The sequence below is a fragment of the Heliconius melpomene genome, chromosome 12 (genome assembly GCF_056956725.1).
Source record: "Heliconius melpomene rosina isolate 202511_hmr_F chromosome 12, ASM5695672v1, whole genome shotgun sequence".
NCBI lineage: Eukaryota > Metazoa > Arthropoda > Insecta > Lepidoptera > Nymphalidae > Heliconius > Heliconius melpomene.
In genome coordinates, this window is record NC_140400.1 from 11,002,772 (window position 1) to 11,025,008 (window position 22,237).

Sequence of the window (22,237 nt, forward strand, 5' to 3'; positions counted from 1 at the left end):
TATTAAAAGATATTAATATTTAATATTTGCTCAACATTTGAAAAATATTGAGCCAATGCCGCCATCTCTGATATTAATGTAAAAGAAAATAAAAATTAGGCATAAGACATTACCGCTATTCCTCCATAGATGGCGTCTAAAAAAATATATATCACAAGTGACAATAAAAACTAATTATACTTGGATTGGGATACATATATTTATGTATATTGAATATGTATTCTTGAAGAAGTATTTTATAAATTGTGAAAAATTATTTTATTTAAACGTTTATTTTTTAATATTTAAGGTAATATTTTATATTTGTATAATATAAACGTTTACTTTTCGTCGCTTTATTACCTGTTCATATTGATATATGTACAACTGAAAACTCTTTATTAAATTAATTAATACAATAAGATTTTTTTTTGAGTTACAATTTTTTTTATCAGAGTTGACCATTTTATTGTGAAAAATGACTAATGATATGAGTGTCGCGTCGCCCGCGACTCTTGTATAGCATACTTGGCGTGCGCCCGCGACTACTGAGTGACGACAGTAGAGCTATAGCAACGTAATCGTTACTTCGATGTAACCAAGTGCGGTCGTGTCTCTCCAGGGCTCATTGTAGTTCGAACGAAAGCCCTTAAAGTGCCTATTCAAATGTAGTCCCTTTCGTGTGATCCATATTAAAAAGCTTTTTGAACAACGAGTGGATAATCGATGCACAAGTAAGTATGTCTTTCCATTTACTTGCTTATTGTAGTTGCACAACTTTCATGTCGTTTTTCATGGAAATAAGGTCGATTTGTATAGATAATATTGTATATTGATATAATGAATACTTCTCAGTATTGTAATTTGTCTTTCTTTACCCGCTTTCTCTACCATTTTGTTATTAATCAGTTACTAAAAATTTCTCTCTACAACCATCAATTATTATATAGAGTCAGTATATGAACTACATATTATAATTTCACTTTCAAATCATGTGATATACTATGTATAGGTTTTTCCTTGTTGATATGGAATTCTATGTCAAAGAGTATACGAGATTTTTGACAGATATTTCTCTAGGAACTGTCTAGACGTGAGGCACTTGACCTCAATCGGTTTATGAACCGAATGTCCCGAACAACGTCCCCTCGTACTAAAAAAGAACACGTGGTAGGCATATTTACAATAGAACAGTTACGAAGCAATCGTTACTAAGTCATTTTCATTAATTCTCTCATTATATTTATATATTTCCAATTAGAAATAATTAATAATTATAGATTATAAAACTAATTTTAATTTAGAGTACGCCATATACAGTATACGCCTGTTCATTTACTTAAACAATTATCAAACTTATATATATTTAATAATTGTACAATTCAGGAAATTATTATCTTTTGTTGCCTGCCTTGAAATATTGGAATTCTTTCAAATTGTACTAACGAAGTTAGCTTCACTCGTTACGTGCCATTCACGTGTATATACGAGTATAAATTGGTTCTAAAAATAATGTAATGTCGCGTAGAGTACCACAACTTGAATAGGTTTTGAGCTATCATTACTATCGCTTTATCTACGCTGTAACTATGCGTAAGATAAGAATTATGGTGTCATAAAACTTTGGAAAATACCATATATAAGTAAGGAAAACTTTACAATTAATGTGACAAGGTAGTAAAGCGTAGTCCACGTAAACAATTTGCCTTTATGAAATTCCATTTAATTACATATCGTATAAAGAAAATATAATAATTCATATTACCCGGTAGCACGAAAGAAATAAATTAGAAACATAATTCATTTTTTATTTACTATTTTACAGTATGGTCAAAAAGTTGTGGTTTCTGTGAAGTTACCTGTAAATGCCTAAGCAGATTTGATTTTACGATTTACGATTTTGATATTAAGATATAATAAAAATCGTAAATAGTAACGATACGCACAAGTTCAGAAAACTTAACTGCAGGGCGGTCACGACTTAATGACCGTACTGTATATACCAAGTAAAATCTCGCTTAGCCACAAAATATATTGTTTACAATTACAACACACTAATAAAAGAGCTAACTATCTCTTTTATTAGTGGTGGAAAATACTTGTGGGTGTCAATAAGTAGAAAATATTTTAAAAGAATGTTTCAGAAGAGTCAGTTAGAGTTGTACCGCGAGCGAAATAATATGATTATATTTTAGTTGTAATACAGAGAGGTGTATATAGAATGCCTTAATAGGAATTTATAAAATGCCTCTATCTCAAAATGATAAAGTGCTCGTGCTAGAGCAAGTGACACAACAGGTTTCCTTTATTTAACCAGAGCGACCAGTGGCGTACCACTTGGCTTTCTTCTTGCCATCCAGCAGGATCTATTTTTTACAGTGAAGTACAACACAGACAGAGAAGGCCCAGTTTACTTTTGAAAATTCCAAAGTGAATAAAACGGATGAATGTCTGGTACAAAGCGTGAGTCCTCTCAAACCTTTAGGTTCTATAAGCTAACAATTGTGAAAGAAGCGCAAGAGATATTATAGTGTGATTATACCTTTCGAGTTTTGTTCTTTCATATGTCATAAGTATAAAAGAAAGTCATTTTTTTGTTCATAATAGTTTTTAGTTAGTATTTATAAAAGATAAAATCTGGTATAATCTGTGGTATTTTAGTTTTAAGCGCCAAGCGATTATAGAGGTTCCATTTTATGACTTCCCTGCTTTTTGTAGAATTAACTAAAATCAATATATTTTAGACAATTTTAACAAATATATAATTATACAATATGGATTAAATATTTTAGTTGTTACATCTAATATGATATCCGTTGATCTAATAATATTGACAAATAACTGTTTTTTATAAATACGCTCTTTATATAAAAATGAATATGTTTTTAATTCTTATATATTCAGAAATTTTAAGACATTATACCTTGTCACTGCAATAGAGCTAATTTGTTCTTATTATAGAAAACAATGAACTATAAAAAACCTTACAGATAACACACTTCTTTGTTATTTTAGTATAATAGCTGAAATGTTACAGTTCTCATTCGTTTAAAATCTTCACTTAAAAGAAAAAACAAACAAAAGAAAGTTTTGGTAAAAACGCACTGTTAAAATAGTTGAAGATTCAAATATTATAAATAAAACAAAGCAATTCTTCGACAACTTCTAATTTGTGTTCCATAAGTAAGTAAAGTGTAGAAATAATAATTTCTTTTAATAGAAAATTTTTATTTATTCTCGGCACGACATATTACTCTGTTGTTTGTTATGTCTGTCGGTTCTTTTCATTCGAAGGTAATTTTTGGTATTTCTTATCTACGTTTGGTAATAATCGGTGTAATAGTGTGAAGAGTATCAGCTCTTTTATAAAACGACGTCAGGTATTTTTGGCATAAAATGGAATTACTATAGTGAGCAGATCGTTTTTGAGCTGTAATTTCCGAAAATCAACTTCTCTTAGGTAAACTCGTTTTGACCTTCAGGCTTAGACGTTTTTTACTTTATACTTATTAGACTGAAAACCATTCTTCCGCTTGAAAGTTGGATTAACAATAATACAATCGACCTGCCTCACATAATGTCTTTGTATTTGTTACATATATGACAAAAATATGAAAATAATATTTTTCTCTCTGTATCTGCTAGCTAGCGTGCGCAGGCGATTTATTAATAGATACTGGAAAAATAACTATAATAGTTAAAATTAATTTCCTAAAAAAACATTCAAATATGATCATCAAAGTAAGAATAGCGAGCCAATAATGAGTAAGTATATATTTGCTGATAAATTCGAGGTAATAATGATTCACTTCACTAACATAGATAGTTTATCAATTGCGAATGAATAATGTATGAAATGGACAGTTCATACCCATTTGTCAGTTATAATCTAAGCAGTAATAATAATATAAGTATGCCTGATGAGTCACTTAATATACTAAATTTATTGTAAAGAACTAAATTATGTAAAGTAGTATATTAATTTAAAAGATTGTATGCAGGTTCTTTTACGATGGATATTATAAAAAAATTAAGGAGTTCTCATTAAATCATTTTAAATCCTACTTATATTATAAATGTGAAAGTTTGTGAAGATGAAAGGATGTTTGTTCCACTTTCGGATCGGACGGATTATAAGGTATATACTGTAAAGATGAAACTTTACAGCATTATAGGTTACACAGGTTACAGGTACATCAGAATAATATATAGCCTTCAATTTATGTTAATATTCTGTATAATTTTGTTTTATTTATTTATTTTTTTAATTTTATAATATGACAAAAAGTTTAAGCGGGCGAAGCCGCATGTGAATCGGTAGTACCTATAGGAATAAATTGAACTTGGAAAATAAATCATAATGTTTTTTTTATATCTTTGAAGTGACATTCAAATAACCCTAAGAGCATTAGGTATTATTTCCTTTCTGAACTGCATTGGTAAACCGGTAAGGTAATATAATAATAATATATTTTTATAGCTAGTTTTAGTTATAGTAATATTATCATAAAATGATGTATATAATAGCATTCATTGTTCGTGACATTTTAACCCTTTTCTTATCAAAATAATATATGGCCTTTTCTAATTATTATAAAGAGTACGTACCTAGTCAGAAAAAATACTTATTATTAAATTGACATGGCGCAGCGTTGATTTCCGCATTTCAACACGCAATGTCTCGAAAATTGGGTACGTGAGGGACTTAACTCTTAAAAGTAGATTGTCATAAATGTAAGTAAATAAAATCAATATAAAACTAAATCTAAACTGATCGCTTAGATTTTATATAATTAGGTATAATTACAAATCACCATCATTATATGCGCGAAGGGAAAGCTTTGTACCCCTTACTTACATCTAGGTATATAGATTACATAGAGTGCAGAAAGTTTATTTTTTATAATAATCCACTAAAAATAGGTACACTAAATAGAAAAAATACCATGTGCGTTCATACAAGTACAGTTTTGAATGAAATTATACATTTATAGAAAACCAAGAATGTTACGCATCAACGCGGCTAATATTTAAATATTAATTTATTTAAACTTTTTTGCTAGCTTTTCTATAGAAAACATTTTGTCTTGAAATTCTGTAATCCATCTCAATTTGTCTGTGTTACTTACCGCAATTCGTCTTTTATTGATATAAACAACGTAAGAATTAGATAAATAAATACAAAAGAAGAAGTTAACAGACTTTGTTGTGTAAACTATTTTCTAGGAAATAATATGTTATCTGTTTTATCTACGTGCAATATAAGTATATACATATAATATTATGTATATATATATATATATATACTTATATACATAATATATATACTTATATTTTTTTTAAATAACAAAATTGAACTTATTTAGAGCGAAGATTAAGTAGGTACAATACTATACTTAGGAGTATAAATTACAGGTGATTTATATATAATAATATAAATATATTCGTATTTTTTTAAAGTAAATTATGCTAGTTTCATTTTATTCGTCTTAGTTAATATATTTGTTTTATTTTTATTTAATGTGAAATAAATCTATAATGTGTGTGACATTATATTTTAATGTTAAAGCTATAACTTTATACTATACAATTTACATGTTGTAATAATTATGCAATAGATAAGTACTGGTGGACAAGTATTTCACATATTTTTTATCTTATTCTAAATGATTGTACATTGCAAGAAATCACTTAAGCTTAAAAGTAAATTAAACAACGTTATTTTTTAAAGCAAAAAAATTGTATAACATTTTGTCTATGCATTTCGTTAACCTAACTTACATATATTAATTATAAAAACATAAATGTATATATGTAGCGTATTAACGATTACGATAATCATTATGAAAAATGATCTATTAGTTATTTATAACGAAATTTGTGATCATCCGAAGCTGAATAGGTATACTATAATTATTAAATTAATAATTTTAAAAGATAAATTTAATTTATTCGACACTGTTGCTCTCCAGTTCTTACAGTATTTGAGAGCCTTGTTTTAAAATAAATATGACGTTGGTGGTATTTACCTAGTATATTTCTTGCAGATCAGTAGCGGTCTAGATCAATCGACCGTCCGCCACCGTCATCAGCAGTTTCATCCCGATGGGTTGAGAACGCCGACACTCGGTGTTTGTGGGGCACACCACTGACGCTGTAAGTATTGAAAATGAATTCTATATCGACGGCGAAGTACCATAACCTCCTAACAAAGTCAAAAGTTTACACAAACTAAAAAAACGTTTTATTTCTTGATTTCATATAACAATATTTCTTCATAGGGTGGAAGAGGCAGCGCTTCTTTTACTGAAACTGCATATAGGGTAAATATTTCAAACCCAGAACTAAAAAAAATAATTAAGGTACCTCAACAGTTTGGACGCAGGATTTTTTTTCATTTCACGATTTTTATCCATACCTGTATTTAGTGTCACGCACACATAAGTGTACAACGTTACCGCTTTGACAGGTAAGGGTGTGCGTGCCTATGTTGTACTTTACAAATGGCGTTTTATTTTAAAACGATAATTTTATTATTTATTTTGTTTGAAAAAATAACTTTTTCATTTTTGGAAATTATTTTTTTTCTGAATTATATTAGGCTTTTACAGAGTAGTTAAAACTGTGGTTTCATTTAAAGTGGTGCTGACAATTCCATCCTGTATATCTTCATATAACAATAATATGATGTTTTATGAATTATATCATATTCATATATATTTTATTAGTGTAGTAGGTGTGTGTACATTTAAAATGAAAAAAAAAAGAAAAAAAAAAGAAAATTTGTTAAATGTCAGTAGTAGGAGTTATTGGTACTTCCCTTCGTAATTACTTCCAACTAATATAAGAAACGACAGGTTCTTGGTAGCAATTATAGGCAAACTTTTGAAAATTATTTTTTTTATAAAAATATAATTAACTTTATTAAGATAATTAATGATCATAATCTGACAAACACAATTTAGGCACAATTGTCACTCATTACTATAATGTGACATAAGACTTTATCTTGCCTAGTATTAACTTCAAGATAATTAAAGCCTTTTAGATGATAATTTAAATAATATGTTACTTGGCGTATTATTGATATTAAGTATAATTTATATACCACGTATTATGTTTATTTTTTTCTGAATTTATTTATAACTAGCCTTATCAGCGACTTCGCCTGTTTGTTCATATGGGGGTAAGAGTAGTGTTCTCTCTAGTTCTCCTGCTTATAAAACATTTTCCATTGTACCTTTCTTAATTAGTTCTCAGTAGTTCTTGAGATTAACGTTTTTATTCAAACAACCTCTTAAGCTTTATATTAGTATAAATTAATAAGTAAAATAAATTTTATGTAATAGAGAATCGTCATCTGGAAAATATTTAGAACAATAAATATAAAGTGTGTTGAAAGTGTTATGTATGTAACACTCTCACTAATTGTATGAGACTGAATGTCTTAGGTTCATTGAACTTTGATGGCGTTTCATTCACCGTTGGGGGCATTCTCTGGATGCATACTTTCAACCGCATGCACTCATGCAACTTTATAAATGCTTATTCGTCGACCAAATTTATATAATTTATTAATAGAAAATATAATTGGTTAGTTTTGGTCATTAGGTCGTATTAAGGTTCTAACTATAAATACGTCTATACGTGTAAATAGAAGAATAATTATATATTAGTAGATTACCTGTATCAAAGTCACGTCTTTGGATATACTGTAGGCTAGACGAAATATATTTTTTAATAGATTCTATATTTGTGTTCAACTTATTTGTGTTCAAAATTATTACGAGAATCCTCTTGCAATAACTTGTCATTGACCACGATTTTTCATAAAAATGCGGCCAAACGCGTGCCTAGCCACCAGTTCAAGACCATGCGATCTTAAAACTTAGATCTGTATTAAGTATTTTATATATTTTTCATCATTAAATTAATAAGTGAAACACCATGGTTTTACTTAATAAGTAACTAACTCATCGCTGTCTATACATGGAAGAACCCAAAATCATTATTTAGTTTTTTTTAGTATTACCTATATACGGGCAAAGCCGCGATCGGGTCCCTAGTTAAGAATAATAACGTAAAGTTCTTTTTTTATCATGCATTAGCACTTTGAAGCTATAATAGAGGAATTAAGGATAAGAGTTAAAAAATGTCGGAATGCGTTATTCAAAAAGCTACCTGGGTCCTTCGACGAATGCCAACCTTCTAATAAGTTTTTTTTTTCAAGAAACCACATAAATAACCTCAACCATAGTATTAAAACAGTTCAGTCATTAAGTTAGGGATTTTATTTATTATCGAGTTAGTGAACGTCAAATGATTTCATTTCGTCAAATTTTTACCCGTATAATTCAAATAATTTGTTTATTTTATACATCCCAAAGGAAACCAATAAAATATATGCAAGATTGTTTTAAGAAATAGAAAATGTATAACGCAGTAGTTCTCTCTCTCTCTCTCTCTCACTGTTTGAGGCTATCATATATTTAAGTGATAAAACAAATATCATTGTTATGGCAAAATCACTACTAAAATTCAAAGACAGTGATATTACTTATACTTATAATAAAATCGTAACAGATCCAATGTCTGTACATCGATGATGTATACGAAAAAAAAAATTGAAGCTGATTTATTTATTTTATTTTAATAAAAAGTAGTTCAAGCGGGCGAAACCGCGAGCGGGTCGCTTGTCTTTATAATATATTACAAACATTATTAGCAAGCGCGTGCAGTTACTTTTGGTAACTTACGTGTTTATTACTCGTTACTGAAATAGCATTCAATGCATGCGCACTTCATTGATCCATAAGTACAACAATCGATCGACATTGACTAGATCTCACAATACGCTTATATGTTTTCATTTGATGTAATAAGAGTTGTATATTACAGCGGTTTTCCTTGTCATCATAATATATCACGTAAATTTAGTAAAGCTGAGTAGAATTTTAGCTTATTTCAATATTAGTTCGCGCAAATATGTAATTGTTAATTGTGACGTCTTTATCAGCGTTTTTAATTCCAGATTTACTTGTGTTTGTGTTTTTAGTTGACGATAGAATAAAGTAAATTAAATATAAGACACGCGGCGGCACAATCTTGCGTACCACTTTGTTTCTAATTTTTTCTATACAAATCTATTAGATTAGAACAACAAATTTAATTGAACTCGTTTTTTAGTTTTTTTATATAGACATAGGCGCGGTAGATTTTTTTAGCGAAATTATATAAGAGTACATTTATTTAATGTTATTTATTATTACTACATTAGTTGGATTAGAAGTTGCAGTTGTTTAGGTATATTATTCTGTTAGATCTTTGAACAAATAATATTTATTTTGATTTATATTCCACGTGGATGTCAATATTAGGTATAGTCTGGCAAATATGTTATTGATAATGGGAAGCACGCGCGGCAAATTGCGCAGAAAGCGTATTTTGATGTCTGCACATAGACACCCGCTCACGCCGGACCGATTCCCCGTAAGGGCTCGCGGGGAATCGTTGCGGGGTGTGACCGGGCTACGGTACAGTCGAGTGCAACGCTATCAGTTCATTACTATGAAATATGAATATAATATCATATGATAGCATCATATATACGGAATGGCGTAGTAGAGCATATTTATCTAGTAATATCATAAAAATTAGTAAAAAACACCAAAGCAACATGCAAAATGAAGATATGGTAAATTGAAAAATTAAATAAAAAACTGAATTAAATTATTATAATGAGGCCACATACAAATCTTCTCAATCCAAATTCAATAAAAAAAAGTAAAATTTAAAAAGTAAATTTAATATATAAAACATGCAAACAAATACAAGATTTTGGCGTTAGGCAACATGCAAAATCAACTTATGGGTAAGTAAAAAAATTTTTAAATAATGGAAATAGAGGTCTTAACAAATAAATTATATTAATAAATTATATCTCCAAATTAAATCAAAATTTTATTACCGTTTTATTTAAAACGTTAATTAATGCATGCAAGAAAGTAAAAAATTAAAATTGATAAATAATAAAACAAATAATCAAAGCAATAATTACAATTAATTATATTCTTGTTTGAACAATATAGTGTGAGCTCGATTGTACCTATAAAGATGTGTGGGTGCGAATTTCCTGTAAGGACGTAGCGCTCACACTGACGCAAATGGTAAACTATGGCAAAGGGATACCGCACTCTCATTTTTTGTACCTCAAAATGTATTGAAATAATTTACCTAATATTATTTTCTTTTATATAATCTTTAAGAAGTTTAAATATTGCCAGATATTTCTTTATTCATATTGCATAGTTTATAAGCTTGTATTATGCACACTGAATGTTTATGTTGTACATAAGTGTGTATATAGTATATACACATATACGTAAATATCATGTGCCATTAGTTATATAAGCAGAAGGTTAGAATTGATTAATTATTTATTGACTCAAAAATGTTATTATACTTTTCGGGCTAGTCTTGATTTTATTCTCGACAACAATGTATGGAACAGCTGATTATTTTGCGATATTTAGATATCCTCATAAAATTTTCGTTTTGTATAATTTACTACAACATAAACATGATCAGATATTTTAATTATCGTATAGGTAAATGTAATTTGCTAAGCGTGAAGTAAAACAACATAACAGGGTAACACTGATCGAACGTTCTCTGCGCATAGTATACTGCGCAATTTACCGCGCGTGCTTCCCATTATCAATAACATATTTGCCAGACTATACGCCCGCTCACCGAACGTCAAACGCGCACTCTTCAAAAATATACATTACCATGAGAACATCATCATAAAATTCGTAAAATGAAATGTATCTTCTGGCTTCAGTCGATATTGATTTACTTTAGAAATGTTTACGAAATCGGCGGTCGTCTTTTGATTTTTCTTCTAAAAATTATTTAACTAAATATAAGTGTTTCCTCGTAATCTTCAATATGGTTTTGGCAAGTATTTTATCATATTTATTTCTATTTAATTTTTTATTTGCATCATACAAATTGTACATGAAAAGAGCGGCGTTGCTTTCCGCTACAGGCAATGTTTCAAAAATTAGGTGGAAATAGAGTAACGTAGTGTATTAACACTAGGTTTTCGGTTCTCTGCTATATGTGAGATACAGTATGAAGCTTAGTCATAAATTTTATTTATTTTAAGGGATACCTTTATCTTTAAAAGCTTACTTATGCCAACGTTATTTATGTTTGTCCTAGTATTTGAAGAATTTTTACTTTTGTGTATATCCGGATTAATTTAATAGCTTGGATTTTATCGAGCAGTGTAATAGGAAGTGTACAATAGAAGACGCCACCAAGACCTCGTTGCCAGGCGCCTCGTCTATGCGCCTTGTAAGTTTCAGATTGCATCCACTCAGCGCTTATAGCTTGAAAATACATTACAAGAATATTCGTAGCCGTGTTTCTAAGGAATTTTTTTAGTATTCGATCGTGTCTTTTGGAACAATCAAGCTTCTAAGTCAACACAATAAAAAAAACTTTCATTTCAAACTTATATTTGTCGTTAATTTCATATCAATGAGTAATCAATTTGCGAAACTAATAGGGTATTTCCCGTAGGCCTACAATCATAAAATTTGGCAAGAAGTGAGAACTTGCTCTGCAAATAATGGAAAAAAATAGACAATTATATTTATATTACAGATACAAACTATTACAAACTTATATAATTATGTACTTCATTTCATACAAAATGAGAGAATATGTCCGCAAATAGAAGTTTTTCAACTTTTATACAGTTCCCGTTGATCTACAATCCTCAATTTTTTTACGGAGCTCTCCGTGGGCCAGTCCGTCTTGCACTTCCCAGGCTTTTTAATATTTATTTATGATTTTCTATTTTCTTAAGACATGAGGTTCGTAGCTAGTATCGATTTAAGAGATATCTACCACCATTTTAATGGATTTTGTATCCTTAAAATAGTATAGTAAAACTAGTCATTCAATGCTATATTTTTTACTGTCAATAATAAAATTAGAATAAAATTAAAAGGCGTTAGTTACCTTGAAATGTTGATTGAAAATCATGAAAACGGTATTACGCAAGCTCGATTACTGTTTGCTCAGAATTAATATCCACAAATTTAATAATTAATATCAAACAAATTTGAATAATGTCTAGAGAGGCAAAATTTCATTAGAATTACGTGACTATAAACGTGTTGTTAAATTTGCAGTTAATGTAATGGACAAACCACAAATATGATATTTCTAACCAATAAGTACTTGGCACATTACCAAGGTTTAGTACATCTGTTTGCATTATAAATAAACTAAATCCTCGCGATTGATACTTATTTCTTAGTATAACATACACTTATAAGTCAATTTTTAGATATCATCGTGGTATAAATAATTATAGAAGAGAGAGAGAGAGCCAGAGAGAGAGATAGAAGATATTAATTATATGTACCTTGTTCTAGAATAAATTATTATTTTCATAAGCAATTTTTAAACATGATAGACTGGGATCCGACCGTTGAATCCTGCATAAACGAGTTTTCTTAATTAAACCTATATTAATGAATAATACATGATTAGTAGAACAGATTACACCTGGGTTGCCTGGAAGAATCCTGCCGCAATCACCTTTAATTACATTTTTTCGTAACTCGTTTTTGGAGAAAATTGCACCAATACGTTTTTTATATGAATCGCACATCATTTGAAAGATAATCGCATAAGGAATTGGAAAATTAAGGGTTGCCAGCTCTCAGTCTGCCGCAAGTCTAGGGTTGCCTGGTTTAAACATGTCACTAAATGTTAATAATTTGCACTCATGTGTTTTTTTAATGAATTATATATCAAATTAAAGCTTATTTTTTTCTGAACACTATAAAACAGGGTTGCCTGGAAAATTCCTGCCGCAAACAGGGGTTGCCAGCGTTTGAAATATTTTATTCCGGTTCCGTTTGACTATGAGAATAGACGATGAAATGCGCGGTCTGCCTTATGTTTTAAAGTAAAATATTATATAATAGAAGGTCAATCTTAAAATCAATGTTTATTCTAATTGTTTACCTAAATGATGATTTTAATCATATTAAGTACACGCAGAAAACTATTTAAAGATCATAGGGCAGAAGAAATCATCCTTATTTTTCAAGTAAAATAATGAATCTATAATATTGAGTCTTTGCAAAATCTATTTTCTAAATACTAATATTTATTTATTAATTTAAATTACCATTTTGAAACAATTAAATTATCTAATTAAATAAATGTTTACAAATATCGATCTTCTATAAACTAATAATATACATACATATACATCATGTTCCCTTAATATAAAGAAGGGTGACCATTATTGCGGATATTTTTTTTATTAATTATATTAAAAATAACTTTCAATGAACTCTCTCTCTCTCTCTCTCTCTCTCTTCGTCCTCTACTTGTTTGATTTGATTTGATTTTTTCTCACGCAATTTTTAATAATTTGCATAGGAAAGAAATATATATAATAGAATTATAATAAACAAAACTAAGTTAGCAAAATAAATTCGAAGAAAATCCGACAGTAATGCCGACGCCGATTGCCGACGGTTTATAACCAAGAGTCGGCAAATATCAATTAGTTGGCTATTTTTTACTATAGATAAACATTTTGCGGCGCGATACAAAGCAAACCAAATGCAATAAAATTATTTTCGAAGATGTATTGTTTCTAAATGCAATAAAAGTGCAGATGGCCAAATGAGTTGTTTTTGAGCATATTACTTAGTTACTTACCTTTCGTTTTGGAGTAAAGACGTTTTTACTTGACAAAAATGAAGATGTGAAAATGTGATAGAATTTAACAAGGAATCTTTCCAAAAGTGTAAAATTATGTTATTGTTTCGCCAAAAAATGAATTTTAAATACAGTGACATTTTTTTAAATAGTGACACAATGCACGGTTATCATTTACAGTGTTACAAAAAGTTCATTGTTTTAAAACAAAAATATAAAGAAGTATTTTTTAATTATTTTCTAATGCAAAACGAAAGTATACTATAATCTTTAATATTATATAGTTTAATAAAATGTGACAATTGTGGCCGTGGGAATTGCCTCAGTTTTGATTACACTAAGTTAGGGACGTGAGTGAGTGATTACGCTTTATTATAATTATAAGAACAATTCTTTCAGACCTAAATGCCTTAAAAACTATCAGGACAAGTTCTTGCTAGCGAGTTTTTTTTATCTATATTTTTTAATAGTTTTCATTAGTTGAATAGTTTTCATTTACTTTGCAAAAACGTAAATATTCGTACCAAAAAGATGGGCGCCATAGTTCTTTCTACGGATACGGACGGCGTTGTCAAATCAAACAAGCAGAGGGCGAAGAGAGAGAGAGAGATTGTTTATTGAAATGTAATTTTCCATATTTTCTTAATTAATAAAAAAATATCCGCAATAATTGTCACCTCTCATTATATTAAGGAAACATGTTGTAATTAATACCTTATAGTAGATCGATATTTGTAAACATTTACTTAATTAGATAATTTAGTTGTTTTGAAAGGGTTATTTAAATTAATAAATAAATATTAGTATTTAGAAAATAGATTTTGCAAAGACTCAATATTATAGATTCATTATTTTACTTGAAAAATAAGGATGATTTCTTCTGCCCTATGATCTTTAAATAGTTTTCTACGTGTACTTAATATGATTAAAATCTTCATTTAACAGGTGAACAATTAGAATAAACATTGATTTTAAGATTGACCTTCTATTATATAATATTTTACTTTAAAACATAAGGCAGACCGCGCATTTCATCGTCTATTCTCATAGTCAAACGGAACCGGAATAAAATATTTCAAACGCTGGCAACCCCTGTTTGCGGCAGGAATTTTCCAGGCAACCCTGTTTTATAGTGCTCAGAAAAAAATAAGCTTTAATTTGATATATAATTCATTAAAAAAACACATGAGTGCAAATTATTAACATTTAGTGACATGTTTAAACCAGGCAACCCTAGACTTGCGGCAGACTGAGAGCTGGCAACCCTTAATTTTCCAATTCCTTACGCGATTATCTTTCAAATGATGTGCGATTCATATAAAAAACGTATTGGTGCAATTTTCTCCAAAAACGAGTTACGAAAAAATGTAATTAAAGGTGATTGCGGCAGGATTCTTCCAGGCAACCCAGGTGTAATCTGTTCTACTAATCATGTATTATTCATTAATATAGGTTTAATTAAGAAAACTCGTTTATGCAGGATTCAACGGCCGGATCTCAGGGTATGAGGTAAAGACCGTAAGGACGATAGCGGCGATTCAAAGTTGGAAGAATTTAATTATTTCGTTATTTTAAGCTAAATAGTTACATTTATTAATTACGATTAGCGTATTTGTTGAATAATTTATTTTTATGTAAATTAATTTATAATTAATATATAATTATTGGTATCATAATTATTACTTATTTAGGCATGATAATTCTCAAAAGGCAATGGTGTCAGGTCAAGCTACACGTGTAAAATAGTAGGTAAAAGGGTGTACAATTTCACCTTTGGACCTTGTAATTGTTTCATTAGACTCGACCTAATGCAACACGCTTTGCGCTCGGATCTTTTAACGTGTGCTTATGAATTTCAGTGCCTACATTTTTACTTAATTAAATTTTTGTATGAGACTGGTATATTTTGAAAATATAATTATATCAGGTCATTTATTTTTGGACACAGGTATATGAATAATAATTAATAATTATAATTAAAAAAAAATACTTAATTTAATTAATAGTTAAAAACTATACCTATGTGGGTACTGGGTATTCATTATACATCCTTGTCGGTTAGACAATGTGTCAAATAAAAGTAACAATAGTTAATTCCTGTATTAATTACATTTAATAGATAAGAATCATGAGCGCAATCCTTAGAATATCTTTTATTGATACTATGATAAAATATCAGCCGACTACTGATGTACGCGTTAGTTGAAAGTGCGCATACATACGAACAAAACATTCCCACATATGAATTATGTGTTTAAGATTTTAGTATAACTTTGTGAATCCTGAATATTTGTGCTTTTTAAATTGTTATTATTATATTAAATTTGTAATATATTTTTGTTGAAAAGCAAAGATAGTTGCCTCATTTAACGTAAGTTTTTTTTTATTATTTTTGAAAAAACTAGAACAAAAATACTAGATATATCACTTTCCATGTAAAAATATTTTAATAGAATATAAATCGAGAGTAATAAGAATCTAGTATTAATAAGATTTTAAATTTATAAAGATGAAAGTTTATAACTCATACTGATAATAATAAGTGTTAATTTAATATCCCGTCACATAATCGTGCAGTAAATAGAATTGTGAAAATACAAATACAGATAGAAATTGATTAAGCTATAACTATGTTTTTATATTATTGTCGTTCATATTTCTACAATTTATCTATATATATAAAATCGAAAGGTCACTCACTCATCACGAAATCTCAGAAACTACAAGTGCTAGGAATCTGAAATTCTGAAATTTTGAATAGGAGTTACTTATAGGACGTAGGTGCTCGCTAAGACGGGAATTTGCAATATTCGACTCCTAAGGGGTTGTTTTTGGGGTCGAAAGTTTGTATGAAACTTCGTTACTACAAATGGTAGGAGTCTCAAATTTTGCATAGACGTCATTAGGACGTAGTCATCGAGACAGAAATTAATAATAACATAGTTGACGTGGGTGAAACTGCGAGCGGGCCGCTAGTATTAATTTATATATTTTCATTTCTTTCAGGGTTGAAAGTAGCATATATAGAGTCAAAATCAGGTGTAAGCATCCAGCATTAGAGTAAACTCCAATGCAGACTCCGAGGCCAACAGTCGGAGCATCAAAAGAATCGTGAACACCGATCGAGAAAACATCTTTGATGGTCGCTTTGCTTTTGGAAAAGATCATCTATACGCACTGTCACTTCATTATTATTAAATTTCTCAATATATTCTTCATTTTATAATTTCTATTTTCTATATTCTTAAATATCAAGTAAAATGAGCAAAACTTTAAAAGTAGTAGGAGCCTCGTGGGTCCAAACAAAAATTAGTTCTTACATCTTGGGATTCTTAGGAATCTTGGCCATTTTAGCGCTCTTTGTGGGACAAATCGAAAGGTAATTTTTATTTTTTTATAATTTAAGATACATCATAAGACATATCTATAAAAACATTATTGTTAGTTATAAGTTTCGTTAAAATGGTGCAAATATTAAAAACTTTATTGCCTGTATTCTAATAGTTAATATTTCATGATTTATTTTCGTTCCGTTTGAATATAATTTATGCATGTTATAATATTTTATACTAGTTGATGTTTTCACGTACATTTTAAAATACGTGATGACGGAATATTTTGATTTAGAATGTTCACTTTACTAATAAAAACGCTGTTGATTTAGTATAAACATTGGAAAGTCTTAAAAATCAAAAGATTTAGATAGTTATACAATAACTCGAATATGCATAAAATATTTAAGGAAATGTTATAAATTTTAGAATTCAGGAAGACGGAAACTACGCTGCAACTGTGTTCTATTCAGAAAAAACCGGATATCGTATTGAGTACTGGGGTCAGAGCAATGATCTAAAGGATATCGCGAAAGGAGTGGCTCGTGCACACTTTAGAGGAGATATCGATACCACAGGGTCAGTACATTATGTACCTACATGTATGTGCAATTTTCCTTATTTTCATTTGTTAGAGTAAATGTTTATTTTCGTTTAAACTGAAATACTTTAAGTATATACAGGATTTTGTCTAATGTCAGCATGTATATAATTATTAATAATATTTTATATTAAAGAGGATATAATAATTAAATACGTAGGTGGTCGCTGCTTGAAATTGAGACTGATGGATCATATCCTGATGAAATACAAGCATATGCAGCAGGGATTGTTGAAGGCGCCCTAACTTGGTACTTAATACATACACATCTCGAAAATACAATAAGGGCTAAATGTGAAGACCAACCCTTAGAAAAACAATGCGATAAGTTAAGAGATGCGTTAGACAAGTCAGCTAATATATGGAAAACGTATGCTGCCGAGCGTAGCGCTAGCGATCCTTTTTGGCACCAAGTAAGTAATAACAAATTGTACCATCAGATCATAAAAAACATTTACCGCAAAGATTATTATTTTATGTAAAATTAGAAAGCAATGAATGTATATTCATGAAGCCGTCGCTTTTTGCGTCGACACGAGAGCGAAGAAATAATAATATTAAATATTCAATTTCCTCAAGTGGAACTCGCATCCACAAGTTGTCGTGTCTACACTTCTCGAATATATTTGTTTTCCAATTGACTTAGCTCAAATTGTATTTAAAATTAAAAATATTTAAGTAATTATCACATATATTCATCATATTTTTGTTACAACATAGAATATTATTATGTCTGCTTGAGTTAAATATTATTTCTTAGTTTATTTATTCATGGCTGGAAAATATCGTATTCATAAAATATTCAGTTTTGAAATAATCTATATGTGAATGTCTCTTTCGTTTCAACTCTCCTATTATGAACCGCGTCTTATATGTCTAGAAGTACCTAATAAATTTATTTAACAGAAAATTCTATAATTGGACAGGTTTCATTATACTATACACAAATTGGAGGAATATATACTGGTTGGAAACATGGGGTAGAACGCAGTACCAATGAATATGAAACTGATATATCGGACTTATATTGGTTGAACTCAATCGCCGAAGTTATCGAATTGCAGCACATACTTAACATTTCAATAGAAAATACTCAACTAAATGATATACCTGGTCTATCTAGTGCCTTTTTGAGGATTGTCAATGAAACACTCGAAGACGGAACGAATGTAAAGAAGTTGTTCGTCGCACAGGATGTAGATGGGAGGTGAGTGTATAACAATAGAACAATAGGCATAACTTACTTTGTTTTATGTATGCGATTTAAAGTAGTTACCTTTAAGTTAAGGTAAATATTTAGATTTTTTTTGCCATATGCAAGTAGAATAAATAATTCAATTTATAATAACACTGTTTAATTAAAATTTAAATTTAAAATAGATAATAACATTGTCATAGATGTTATAAGAAGAAATTATCGATTTCAGCTATTCATCAATGACAAGAATTATGAAGAGGTATAAATTAAACTATCATCAGACATCAAAGTCTTCCAATGTAGTTCCCGGGTCATCAGTAGATTTTTCAAGCTATCCAGGTTCTATTACAAGTCAAGATGAATTTTATGTGATAAATGGTGACAATGTCCGCTTAGCTATCACAGGGACATCTTTGAAAAATTATAACAATAAATTGTGGAAAAATGTTAACATCACCACACAGGTAATGAATCTTTAACTAAAGTTATTTTATAAATAATATTAAATTATTTTACACGCTTTTGTAGATAGGTACCCCATTATAATAAAAAGATAAATAAAAATATATACTCGTGTTTTTAGATACCAATAGGACCTCGAATAACATCAGCTAATCATCTGGCAACCAACATAAGCTCTTGGGGACACACTTTAGCTCGTAGTAACTCTGGCACCGGATGCAAACAATGGCTTGTAGTAGATTTCAATAAATTCAATCATTTAAATAATGCCACTGAAGAGTCAGTTACATCTAAAAGTCCGAAAAAGGAATCCATAACAGAAAGTGTTGTTAATGAGTAAGTATATTCATAATATAATACATACTTACTTAAAGCTATAAATAACCTACACGTTATATAGATACGCTTGAAACAAATAGGAAATGTAAATAAATATATATGACAGAATGAACATGTAAGCGGAAATTTCCAAGCGCTATTTATTGACTTCCTTTAAAGAAACACGTCAAGAAATAGCATACGCTATCTCATCAATCTTAATTATGTCTAACATTACATGTTGCAGATGACGTTTTCCATAAACAGGATTACATAATAATTTTAAATACGCAAATGATAATGTTTAATTATAAATTAATGACACACCTATTAGTTCAATAATGAACTCTGCCATTAAGAATTAGATATCTACAATTAAATATTCATGTATTACATGTTTATTCATTTAATTGTATAAATGCTTTTCAGAGATATAAAACATACAATAGTCCACCGTGCAGGATCTGGACGAGCCAAAGGTTTACTTTGGCTGATTGAACAGGTCCCTGGAAGAACACATTCAGCTGATTTATCCGATGCATTTTTAGAAAAAACCTACTGGGCCACCTACGGATTACCTTTCTTTGTGGTGAGCACTCATATAGTACCTATATTATAAAGAGATGTATGTACCTATATTATAAAGAGATGTATGTACCTATATTATAAAGAGATGTATTTAAATAATATTTGAAAATAGGCCAGTCGTGGCGCAGGGACACAAGATGTGACTGTAAAATCGACTGGTTGTGAGTTCGATCCTCACTCGAGGATATAAAATATTTATTTAAAGTTTTCATGTCTTCTCTCTGGTGTCCGCCAGATTTGGGCGGAAACTGGAGAACGGAGTGTTTAAACACTAGTTTAAGACACACATGCACCTGGTGTGTGCATGATAAAGTGTGAAGCTATTTTTTTTTAATTATTCAAATAACGTAGGTATCTAACTACAAAAAAATCGTATTTTTTAAAAATTGCTCTTTGTAACTTATTTGTTCTTGGTGCAGGATATTGCAAATGACACTCATGTACTTAAAATGGAAGAAAAGTATGGAAAAATATTTTCTGAATCTACATCACCCAGAGCACTTATGTTTCAAGAAGGATATAAAAACGCAACGACGCTAGAAGCCATAATAACTTTAATGAGAAAAAATAATCTTACGTCAAATAACGGAACCAGTGATGAAGTTCATTGTAAAGATAATGAAAATTGCCTGTTTAAGAAACTTGAATATTGGTCAGTTCTGGGCGTTCGGGGTGATATAGCAGAAGCACATAAAAAACCTTATGGGATTATTGACACTAAAGTTGTTAGCGGTAAGAATTAATATTTTTATTCAATTTTAAAATGAATTGCAATTTATATACTTAATCTTGTGTCACCAATTTTGGTACTGTTTCTGATCACTCTAAAATAAATAGTTATTTGCTTCGTAATTTGAAACATTGTAGTATAAGTACCTATTTAAGATTTATGTTATAAAAAAATTCGGTAATTATATATTTTCACAGAATTCATTAATGTTTTGCAGGCTCATCCAATACTACATCATTAGATTTTATAGCAGTATCCAGTCCACCGTTCACGGAAGTAACAAACGTGACAGACATACAAATAAATAAGGGTAACGTCGCTACGATATACACGGACCAATTCGATGACGTTCCTACGATAAATGGTTTAGAAATTAGAGATCTTGTCAAACAACAACAAGAAGAAGCTATAAAAGAAACTTTGGAGCTCCTTAACAAAAATGCAGTCAAACCCTTCCAATGGTCAGAAAGTGAATTTAAAGATGATCCTCACGAAGGCTTACCAGATTTATGGAATTTTGGCCCTTTTAGACCTAATTGGTCATGGTAATGATAACGTTAATATTTTGTATATCTGTATAGTTTTCAATGTTTGATTTTAAATGAATTTTAATACTTAAATAACTTTATCCGTCCCTTGTGTAACAACTTCTACGTTATTAAATTAAAACCATCTTCTTTTTAAATCTCATTTGTGTACTTTTGTTTTATATTTCGTAATGTCTATTTATTTTCTTTTTGTAGTCAATGTATGTTTTGTTGTCCCATGTCCCATTGCTAAGTATTATAAATAATAAAGATAAACAATAAGATCCAAGTGATAATGTGCCTTACATAACAATAAATAAACACACATGCTGTTCGAATATGCATATCTATATTTTAAATATTCTGTTTAGGAAAATTCTTTATTTGTAATCTAATAAAAATGAAGTGACAAAAAATGAAAAAGTATTTTCATTTTACTTTTGAAATAAATGTTCTACATAAATAATATATTCTTTTATTTCTAATGCATAAGAGTACTATATATTTTTTTATTATTCTATAGGAAAGTTTTAAATTCAGAGACCCATGTACCGTTAAAAAACCATTTAAAACAAAATATATTCTTTCTACGGCGGACAATGATCCAGGCCATTGGTGTTTAGAGCTGGAAATTGAGAAAATCCTCTTTACAAACGCCATAATGATAATAATAAATTATTATTAATAATACTGCCGTTTGCAGTCAGCCTAATAGCAAAGCGATAACCCCTTAGCAAAAAGACT

The 22,237-nt window shown here is 29.5% G+C and overlaps 1 protein-coding gene across 2 annotated transcripts; it reads left to right on the forward strand.

Annotated features, from left to right (window-relative positions):
• Positions 1–519: 519 nt before the first annotated feature.
• lama (phospholipase B domain containing lamina ancestor) lies at positions 520–21,959 on the forward strand. 2 transcript variants are annotated; one of them, XM_085193954.1, is made up of 11 exons: positions 520–713; positions 6,027–6,135; positions 16,744–17,116; positions 17,499–17,648; positions 17,831–18,083; positions 18,597–18,877; positions 19,098–19,332; positions 19,452–19,666; positions 20,078–20,237; positions 20,656–20,968; positions 21,184–21,959. In XM_085193954.1, exons 3-11 carry the CDS (start codon positions 16,998–17,000, stop codon positions 21,513–21,515), a joined length of 2,058 nt encoding a protein of 685 aa, XP_085050080.1. In that variant the 5' UTR covers positions 520–713; positions 6,027–6,135; positions 16,744–16,997; the 3' UTR covers positions 21,516–21,959. The 2 variants fall into 2 exon arrangements, with proteins under 2 accessions (XP_085050080.1, XP_085050081.1); XM_085193955.1 differs by lacking the exons at positions 520–713; positions 6,027–6,135 and adding an exon at positions 10,791–10,938.
• The last annotated feature ends 278 nt before the right edge of the window (positions 21,960–22,237 follow it).